General features: G+C 45.3%; 1 protein-coding gene and 1 long non-coding RNA gene across 2 annotated transcripts; both read right to left on the bottom strand.

Moving 5' to 3' along the window:
• Positions 1-267: 267 nt before the first annotated feature.
• On the bottom strand, positions 268-2,170 carry LOC125251064. Its single transcript, XR_007180916.1, has 2 exons — positions 1,740-2,170; positions 268-1,567 (listed from the first exon to the last, which is right to left on the bottom strand). It is a non-coding gene; the product is annotated as an uncharacterized LOC125251064 (long non-coding RNA).
• Positions 2,171-9,265: 7,095 nt separating this feature from the next.
• On the bottom strand, positions 9,266-9,894 carry LOC125250878 (predicted GPI-anchored protein 58; the record flags this gene model as incomplete). The annotated part of the gene is made up of 1 exon (XM_048163680.1): positions 9,266-9,894. A coding segment is annotated over exon 1 (618 nt), but the record flags the coding sequence as incomplete, so codon positions are not given.
• Positions 9,895-11,071: the final 1,177 nt, after the last annotated feature.

Genomic DNA, 11,071 nt, shown 5'->3' with positions numbered 1-11,071 from the left:
ACCAGTGACTTTGTCCAGCTCGCGTGCCTGACTCACTTCCCGGACCGCTCGCTCTGTATTTACTATCTTACAGGCCTGAGCGAGCGGTCCAAGGCACGCATTCCAGCGGGCGGTCCAACGGAGGATTTCGCCACATACGTGGATTGGGTGCTGGTAAACAACAACTCTCCGTTCAGCATCGGCCCTGCTGAGGACGACACCAGCACCACTCCACATCCGGAGACCAACCATCCGCCATCGACGTGCATGATGGAGAAACGAGAGCCCACCGCAGACCGCGGAGATCAACCTGCTGGGACGAACGAGACCGAACCTGAAGAGAGGACGGAAGGAGTCGTCGCCCGGGGTGTGAACCGCTAGGTGTGTCTGACCAGGTGCTTGAGTCCGCTACATTGTGTGCTGTCGAGGGAGTGTTAGTGGAGTTCGAGGGCTGGGAGGAAAGCCCCGCCCACAGCCTTACCACGGTGGATGGGATGGATATTACCACGGAGACTTTTCTGGATTTATTGGATGTGTTTGAGGAGGTAAATTCCCCTTGTCTTGTTTCCCCGCTGGTTCCGTCCAGCTCAGAACTGTTCGTGCCCCCGCTGGTCCCGTCCAGCTCAGAACTGTTTGTGCCCCCGCTGGTCCCGTCCAGCTCAGAACTGTTCGTGCCCCCGCTGGTCCCGTCCAGCTCAGAACTCTCCGTGCCCCTGCTGGTTCTGTCCAGCCCTGTGTTCCCTCCCAACCTCCCTCTCCCGCCTCCTCAAACCATCTCATCTCTGCCTCCCCTGGTATCCTTCAGCCCCTCATCAACTCCATCACGTAAACGCATGGATCCGACTCGACGCTTCAGGCCACCAGTGTCACCGTGGACTGAGGTTCTCCTGGCTCCGCCTCCAGCCCTCGAGTCCAACACTCCACCGCGGCCTGTCGACGCTTCGCCTTCGCCGTGGCTCCTCCCTCCCTTGGCTCCACTGGATACCCTCAGCCTCAAGACTCCACCGGGCTCCCTCGTCCCACAGGCTCCGACTTGGTCAGACGTCGTCCAGCCTGAACCTACGGTTTCGCCTGGCTCCTCCTTCCCCCGTCTCCTCCTTCGTCCTCGGTCGCACCGCCTCCATCTCAGTCTTCAGGTTCCTGGATTCCACCTCGGATGTTCGTCGTCCCGGCTCCAGCTCGGTCTCCAGATCCAGCAGCGTCGGTTGGGCTCTCCGGCATTCCAACTCCACCTGGATCACCATCATCGGTGGCTTCTCCATCGGCCGTCCCCAGGGTGGCGCCTCTCATCTCCCCACGATGGTGCTCCTCATCCTCGACTCCACCCTGGGGCCTCATCATGGTTGGTCTCTGGACCAACATCTGGCTCCTCCTGCTCCAGGCTTCCCCTTGGCTCCTCCCACCCTCCACTCCCCCTTGGACTACTTTTGTTTTCTATGGACTTTTTTTTTGTTTATTTTTTTCCTTTGCCCTTCGCCCTCCTCCCAGAGCCAGAGAAAAGATTGGTAACCAGAATGAGTCCAGGAAAGATCAACAAATCCAGAGGACATCCGGGACCAGAGAGGGTTGCACTGCAGGCACAGGTAAACTGGGCAGAGAACAGAGCAGATCAGAGCTTGATATGACAGGACTAGACCAAGACTGACCAGACTGACTATTGAGCAGACAGGAGAAATCAGTCTTCTCAAAAGGTCCTGTGTGTGTGATCTCAAAATGGTAAAAATCTGATTATTTTTCATAAAAAAATCTATTTAGCTTACCTTAAAATTGATGAGCCATAACCTTATCCTTCACTCTTGTCATCCATGTTTGGTGTGTTGCAGAAATCTAAAAAAATGTGTTAAAAAGAAAAAAACAATGAACAGCCATGTTATTATTAACTGACATTTGTAAAGATGAATAATAAAAATGTATCAAATGTTTTGCTCATTGTTTATGTTACCTTTACATAAACTAATGTTAACAAATGAGACTTTAAAGCAGAACTAAGTAACTTTTTTTACCTTCATAAAAGTCCTTACGATGGTTAATTGACTTGAAGTGGTGTGTTTGAGGCAAGCACTTACCCCATCTGGCACGTTGAGCTGCATCGACCCGACACAATCTCGCCTCATGTTCACGTTCATGCGAAAGTGACAAAATGCTTTACGGTAATTCAAAAACAATGTATATATTATGACTTTATTAGACAATTTTGAAAATTACCCACCTCCTCTTTCTTGTACTGTATTTGCAAAACTACTGCGCTGGTGAGCGTTGTAGTCATTGTAGTCCAGAGCTGTGCTTGGAGTATTTACGACAGTGTGATTCACTGAAGGAAACTGTAGGGGGAGCTTCGCAAATCTTACTGAGTTGCGCTTTAAAGGGTTAGTTCACCCAAAAATGAAAATAATGTCATTAATTATTCACCCTCATGTCGTCCCAATCCCGTAAGACCTTCGTTCATCTTCAGAACACAAATATTTTTTGATGAAATCCGAGGGTATCTGATCCACATATCCACAGGAACGCAGCATTGTCATTACACCTTTTGAGGTCCAGGAAGGTAGTTAAACAAATTGTTAAAATAGTCAACATGACTACAGTGGTTCAACCTTAATGTTATGAAGCAATGAGAATACTTTTGTGTGCCAAAACAAAACAAAAATACCAATTTTACTGGCGAATAATGAGCCCGTGTTCGGACCTAAACATGGAACCGCTGAACATAAACAATGTAGCAGAAGGACGGGACAGACAAATATGTAGAATAAAGTTATCTTAGTTTTGTTTTTGCACAAGTTTTCTCGTTGCTTCATAACATTAAGTTTGAACCACTGTAGTCACGCTGACTATTTTAAGCATGTGTTTAACTACCTTTCTGGACATCAAAAGGTGCAATGACGTTGCTGCATATGTGTGGATCAGATACCCTCGGATTTCATCAAAAATATCTTAATTTGTGTTCTGAAGATGAATGAAGGTCTTACGGGTGTGGAACAACATGAGAATGAGTAATAACCCTTTAAAGTGTTACCAAAAGAAAGATTACCTTAAAAGAGAAATTACCTAAATGTTGCTGTGGCATCACTGAATGTGTGTATAGTTGCTCCGTAGCATCTCTGGATCAATGACATACAGTATTGGTAAATTATGACCATTTTTGATATATAATGTATCGTGTAAATCTGCGTATCTATTTATACTTGCCAAAAAATCCAGACCTTACCTTATCTAATGCATCCATGCATCAGGAATTACAGCTGCACTGATCTGATCTGAATTCCACAAATGAAAACATTCTGAAAGTGTTACTTAAATCTTTAATATTAAATTTAATAGATTTATTAATAGATTTATTTACCTTCATTGCTAGTTTTTATAGGAACACCCACCTTGAGGGTAAAAGTCACCTTTATTTATATAGCGCTTTTTACAGTGCAGATTGTGTCAAAGCAGCTTTACATTGATAATTGGTATATAATTTTTCCTTTTAAAGAATAGTGTCAATGCAGGCAGATCAAAAGCACTGTTGAATAAATGTCAAGGGTACTGTTGAATATCAAATGTCAAGTCAAATTAAATTAAATTAGGGCTGCACGATTAATCGTATTTTATCACGATAACGATATCTGCTTCTCTCGATTGATTTTAAATAATCGTCACGATATTGGCCTGCTCTATGAAAATGAACATAATTTGGAAATATTGGAAGTAATATTAGGAATTTTGCTGTTTTATCTTTTGAAGTTCCTAAAGGTTTCACCAGTTTTCATAATGTTGATCAGCTAGAAATGATTTTTCTTTGCTTTACGAATTTGCCGGGCAATTTGAATCTGGTTTGTCTTATTGCAAACGAATTGTGTTGCTTTAAAATCTAATGTGAATACATATTACAAAGCGCTCACCAAAACCATGTTTTGTATTGATTTACCATCTAACGAAGTTATCATAGTTGGTTAAATTTAAGTCTTTGTGCCACCTACAGGCCTTTTGGGTGAAGTGTAGGTTGGTAAAGAACTTGCAAAATAGCCATAGTTACATTACTCTTTTTGATAGAATAAACTTAATTTATAATCGTGATTATAATTTTGAGGAAACTGTGGCTCTGGCTGTCGTGTTGATGATGTCTTCACAATGGATGATCTAGTCGACTCGATCTCTGCTGATACAGGGCTGCGTTGTGGTCGTGTCAAGGCACCGGTCCTCGGTCTCATCTGGAAACGGCCCCGAATCCGGTTGACTACGGTAAACCTCGGGATAAACAGAAAGACTAATATTAGCGTAGATGCCATTCTTTTTCTGATGTAACGAGTACATCTGGTGTGATAGGAAGTGTTCCCGGTTCCAGCTGAACGAATTTATGCAGCCTAATAATCCTTTAACGGATTTGAAAATATAAATATATAATGTGTTATGTGTATGCCAGGTTAAAGAGATGCGTTTTTAGTCTAGATTTAAACTGACAGAGTGTGTCTGCATCCCGAACAATGCTAGGAAGGTTGTTCCACAGTTTAGGTGCCAAATAGGAGAAGGATCTACCACCTGCAGTTGATTTCGATATTCTAGGTATTATCAGCTGGCCTGAATTCTGAGATCGCAATAAACGTGAAGGACTATAATGCATTAAGAGCTCGCTTAGGTACTGGGGGCTAAACCATTTAGTGCTTTGTAAGTAATTAACAAGATTTTAAAATCTATACGATGTTTAACAGGAAGCCAATGCAGTGACGACAGAACTGGGCTAATATGGTCATACTTCCTAGTTCTAGTAAGGACTCTAGCTGCTGCATTTTGTACGAGCTGTAGTTTATTTATCAAGCGGGATGAACAACCACCCAGTAGAGCGTTACAGTAATCTAACCTTGAGGTCATGAACGCATGAACTAACTGTTCTGCATTCTTCATTGAGAGCATATGTCGTAGTTTAGATATATTTTTAAGATGGAAGAATGCGGTTTTGCACATGCTAGTAACATGGCCTTCAAATGAAAGATTGGTATCAAAGAGCACACCCAGGTTCCTAACTGACGACGAAGACTTAACAGAGCAGCCATCAAGTGTTAGACAATATTCTAGGTTATTACGTGAAGAAGTTTTTGGTCCAAAAATTAGAATCTCTGTTTTTTCTGAATTTAGTAGTAGGAAATTACTGGTCATCCAGTTTTTTATATCAGCTATGCATTCTGTTAATTTTGTGAATTGGTAAGTTTCGTCAGGGCGTGAAGAAATATAGAGCTGAGTATCATCAGCGTAACAATGAAAACTAACGCCATGCTTCCTAATGATATCTCCCAAGGGTAGCATGTACAGAGTGAAAAGCAATGGTCCTAGTACTGAGCCTTGCGGTACTCCATATTTAACTTGTGATCGATATGATATCTCATCGTTTACTACTACAAACTGATAACGGTCAGATAAGTATGATTTGAACCATGCCAATGCAATTCCACTAATGCCAACATAATTTCCAAGTCTATTTAAGAGAATATTGTGATCGATCACTAAGATCCAGTAACACTAATAGAGAGATACAACCACGATCTGATGATAAGAGCAAATCATTAGTAACTCTAATGAGAGCAGTCTCAGTACCATGGTACGGTCTAAATCCTGACTGGACATCCTCACAGATATTATTTCTTTCTAAAAAGGAACATAGTTGTGATGAAACTGCCTTTTCTAGTATTTTTGACAGAAAAGTAAGATTTGAGATCGGCCTGTAATTGACTAATTCTTTAGGATCTAGTTGTGTTTTTTTAATAAGAGGTTTAATAATAGCCAGCTTAAAAGTTTTTGGTACGTATCCTAATGACAAAGATGAATTAACAATATTAAGAAGGGGATCTATGACTTCTGGAAGCATCTCTTTCAATAGCTTAGTTGGTATAGGGTCTAACATACATGTTGTTGATTTTGATGATTTAACAAGTTTAGACAATTCTTTCTCTCCTAAAGCAGTAAATGAAATGAATTTTTCCTCAGGAACACTACAATGCACTGTCTGACACGATACTGTAGTAGACGGTTGCATGGTTATAATTTTCTCTCTAATATCAATCTTGCAAGTAAAGAAGTTCATAGTTCAAGTCATTACTGCTGTGCTCTTTGGAAACATCAGAAGTTGAAGCTTTATTTCTTGTTAATTTAGCCACTGTATCAAATAAATACCTAGGGTTGTGTTTATTTTCTTCTAAGAGTTTTGAAAAATAGGCAGATCTAGCAGTTTTTAAGGCCTTTCTGTACTCAATCATTTTTTCTCTCCACGAAATGCGAAATACTTCTAGTTTTGTTTTCTTCCAGCTATGCTCCATTTTACTGGATGCAGTTTTTAGGGCCCGAGTCTGCTCATTGTACCATGGCATTGGATTAATTTCCTTAAAGGGCACCTATTATGCAAAATTCACTTTTACATGGTGTTTGACCATAAATGACCATAAACCACCCTAGAATGAGAAAAATCCACCCAGTGGTTTTTTTACAATCTCAATAATTCATAAGCACTGTCTCAGAACGCCCTGTTCTAAGATTGCTCTCACTGTGACGTAGAATTGCGCTGAGCCCCACCCACGTGGTTTGATTGACAATCTGGTTTTGGCATAGACCCCGCCCTCGGTGATCTGTCAACCATCCTCCATTGTTTCAACGACAGCCGGTAATGTCTCCTAAGAAACATAAGTGTTCTGTTGTGGGATGTAATAATGAACATTGTAGTTTTCACTTATCAGAGCCACTGAAAACGCAGTGGATGGATTTTATCCATTAGGCGCCACTCAAAATTCCAAAATACGTTTTTGTTTGCGCGAATCATTTTTTGACTGACTGTTTTGAGAACGAGGGTCAATTCAAAGCAGGTCTTGCTTCAAAGTTAATCCTCAAGTGTGGATCGTTGCCTACTGTTCGCGATCCAACGTCACCTCCAGAAGAAGTAAGTGTATTTAATGTTTTTTGAGCAAATAGTCATTTCAGTCGATGTCAGCCAATTCAATAACAAATGCGTCTAAAGTTGTCGTCGTCCTCGTAGAATGTCTGTGTATATAATTTAAACCTTGTTTGTATAGTGTGTATCCACACGTATATATATATATTTTTTAAAGATATTGTATTAAAAACTGTGTATGTTTTCTGTATGTTTTCATCCATTCCGGGATGGTCTACCATACATGATGGAGTGACTTGAAGTTGTTTCATCCGTCTTGTAACCTTTGATACAACAAATAGCGTCCGTCAGACAGTTTTGTCACGTATTATTTTTTGCAACAATTACAAATGTAAATAAATTAATACCTGTTCTATCTCCCTGCAGCATATATTTTCTGGTTCTGTAGCCATCTTCTCACATTTGCCACATAAGCACCTGTATGACAGTATTTGTGTTTGTAGTTTCAAAAAATTGCGCGAACGTTATCACAGTGTGTGTGTGTGTGTGTGTTGCACATCCATAATTGCAAAGGGGACGCGATTAAAACTCTGTAAGTACATAAATGTATCAAATAACCATTCAGAGACGTCCTGCTCCATTCTCAATTGTGTTTCTTCTGCCGGAGTCTCTTCATCATCTGGGTCTGATTCCGGTTCAAACATGTACGGCTGAATGCCATACAAAACAGCGGGTCTCTCACTCTCAGCCATTCTGCTTCTACCGACTGTTTATTGCCATATGTATGCAAGTTACGCCCTCATCCAAAGGCAGGGCGGGGATATGCAGCTCATTTATATTTAAGGTGGTACACACCAAAACAGCTTTTTTTAAAACAGGCCCCAAAAATGACATTTTCAAATGGTTATAATAAATTAACTGTGGGGTATTTTGTGCTGAAACTTCACAAATACATTCTGGGGACACCCAAGACCAATATTACATCTTGTAAAAAGGGGCATAATAGGTTCCCTTTAATCTTTTTTAAACGCAAAGGAGCGACTGAATCTAATGTGCTGGAAAAGACAGAGGCAATAGTTTCTGTTGCAACATCGAGGTTTTCTAAGCTGTCTGGTATACTAAGGCGATGAAACTGATCAGGAAGGTTATTTATAAAGCGACCTTTAGTGGTAGAAGTGATGGTTCTACCATATTTATGGCAGGGAGGCAGTTTAGCCTCTTTAACTAAATGTAGTATACACGAGACTAGATAATGATCTGAGATGTCGTCACTCTGCTGCAGAATTTCAACGGCGTCAATATCGATTCCATGTGACAATATTAGATCTAAAGTATGATTACGACAATGAGTGGGTCCTGACACGTGTTGTCTAACACCAATAGAGTTTAGAATGTCTGTAAATGCTAATCCCAATGAGTCTTTTTTATTATCTACATGGATATTAAAATCACCAACAACAAGGACTTTAACTCTGATAGAAAATCAGCAAATTCTTTAATAAAGTCTGTATGGTGTCCTAGTGGCCTGTATACAGTAGCCAACACAAATGTCAACTTACATAATGTTACTGTAACGAAGGGAGACTCAGGCTGAGATCCATTTGCAAGCTTTATTACAAAAGTAAGCGTGGTCGTACAGGCAGGGTCTAAGCAGGGGCAAACAGGAACAGCAAGGGCTAGGCAGAATCGTTGTCAGGGTACAGGCAGTAGATCGAGGCAGGCAGATATCATTCACAGTCCAGGAAACAATAAACAGTCCAGAGGTATGCAGCAAGGAATCATAAACGGGTAACCAGACAGGATCAAGAACAGATAGGCAGACAGGATACAGGGAAACGCTCAGAAATGTTACACAAGTGAAAACAAGACTTCGCCATCAGGTGATGAGTGTGTGAGTCTGTTATAGTCCAGGTAATGCATGGCAGCTGGGTGTGGTGATTAGTGTGGAGTGATTGTGAAGTGAGTGCAGGTGATGAGCAATGGAGGATCATGGGAAATGTAGTCCGGGATGTGACAGGAACAGACGTGATCGTGACATAACGCCCCCCTCCCGGTAGGCGCGTCCTCGCGGCGTAGATGACACCAATAGGGAGGGGGGGTGGGTGCATTGGAGCTCTAGTGGCGGACAGGAACGGACTCTCCAATGCAGGTTCCCGGGCCACCATGGCGGGTCAGGTGCTACGGGCAGCCATGGCGGGTCAGGTGCCACGGGCAGCCATGGTGAGCCCGGAGTGTCAGAAGGCCATGGGGGATCAGGTGGTAACCTCGGCAGGTCAGGTGACTTGAGCAACCACGGCAGGTCAGGCGGTTTGGGTAACCACGGCAGGTTAGGGTCCATAAACGGCCATAATAGTTCAAAGGCCAATGACAGCAGTGGCCAGGCAGAGTGCCCACCCACAAGCTCCCCACCCTCAGGTATACTGCCCCCCCCAAAAAGTTCTTGGGGATTTCAACGGGGTCTGTTGCGGCCTCGTGGGCAAGGAGTTCAGGTGGTTCCGGCAGGGCCAGGCGTTCGGGTGGTGCCGGCAGGGCGAGACGCCTGGGTGGCGTTGGCAGGGCTAGGAGCTTGGATGGCGCCGGCAGGGCCAGGAGCTCGGGTGGTGCTGGCAGGGCAAGGAGTTCAGGTGGTGCTGGCAAGGCAGGGAGTTCAGGTGGCGCCGGCAGAGTGAGAAGCGCAGGTGGCGCTGGCAGGGCAAGAAGCAGGGCAAGGAGTTCAGGTGGTGCTGGCAAGGCAGGGAGTTCAGGTGGCGCCGGCAGAGTAAGAAGCGCAGGTGGCGCTGGCAGGGCAAGGAGCGCAGGTGGCGCTGGCAGGGCAAGAAGCGCAGGTGGCGCCGGCCGAGCAAGCAGCTTGGGCGTAAGAGGGGGAAGAACAGAAGAAGCCTTCCTCCTCCTCCTCCTCTTCCGAGGATGAGGCGATGCGGCCATCTTGTCTGTAGACACAGGCAATGTGGCCCTCTTGTCCGTAGACACAGGCGATGCGGCCATCTTGTCCGTAGACACAGGCGATGCGGCCATCTTGTCCGTAGACACAGGCGATGCGGCCATCTTGTCCGTAGACACAGGCGATGCGGCCATCTTGTCCGTAGACACAGGCGATGTGGCCCTCTTGTCCGTAGACACAGGCGAACTTGAGAGCGTTGCAACCGGTTGGCTTGAGTGCGAAGCGACCGCCGGGCTTGAGTGCGAAGCGGCCGGCGGGCTTGAGAGCGAAGCGGCCACCGGGCTTGAGAGCGAAGCGGCCGGCGGGCTTGAGTGCGAAGCGGCCGGCGGGCTTGAGAGCGAAGCGGCCACCGGGCTTGAGAGCGAAGCGGCCGACTGGTTTGAGAGCGAAGTGGCCGGCGAGGACTTGGGGATGCCAGCTGCTCGGACCGTAGTCAGTGGAGGATCAGCCACACTGGAACGCAACCCTCTCCGCTCCCGGACTGATCTAGAGACGTGACGTGACTCTGGGTGATCAGCGGCGACGTGACTTTGCTCTGGGCGATCAGCGGCGACGTAACGTTGCTCTGGGCGATCAGCGAAGGCGTGACGTTGCTCTGGGCGATCAGCGAAGGCGTGACGTTGCTCTGGGCGATCAGCGGAGGCGTGACGTTGCTCTGGGCGATCAGCGGAGGCGTGACGTTGCTCTGGGCGATCAGCGGAGGCGTGACGTTGCTCTGGGCGATCAGCGGAGGCGTGACGTTGCTCTGGGCGATCAGCGGAGGCGTGACGTTGCTCTGGGCGATCAGCGGAGACGTGACGTTGCTCTGGGCGATCAGCGGAGGCGTGACGTGGCTCTGGAAGATCAACGGAGAGGTGACTTGGTTCTGGAAGATCAGCGGAGACTTGACTTGGTGTTGTTGTGGTAGCAGCCATCTTGTGGGTGTTGTCTGGCATGGCAGCCATTACATGAAGAGACGAGGTGTCGCGTTCCTCCGCGACACCCACAGTAAAGCTAGAGCCACTCAGTTGTAATGCCAGATCTATATATTGTTCTAGAGTCCCATCAGTTTCATGCAGTGGCATGAGGGAACTGAGCGGATCAGAAAGTCCCCCACGAAAGAATATCATGAGACATACTGTGTCAAAGGTTGTTAAATGTGCCAGTCCAATAAAATCCTCGACATAATCCTCAATCGTTCTGTCTCCTTGACGGAGACACATTAACTGGACAGAATGACTCATATTAGCTGAGACAGGAACACTCACGAAAGCTGCTGGATCTCGGTGTGGCGAAGTCTTCTGTAACGAAGG

The sequence above is a fragment of the Megalobrama amblycephala genome, linkage group LG17 (assembly GCF_018812025.1).
Source record: "Megalobrama amblycephala isolate DHTTF-2021 linkage group LG17, ASM1881202v1, whole genome shotgun sequence".
NCBI classification, from domain to species: Eukaryota; Metazoa; Chordata; class Actinopteri; order Cypriniformes; family Xenocyprididae; genus Megalobrama; species Megalobrama amblycephala.
This window is presented reverse-complemented; position numbering and strand designations above follow the sequence as displayed.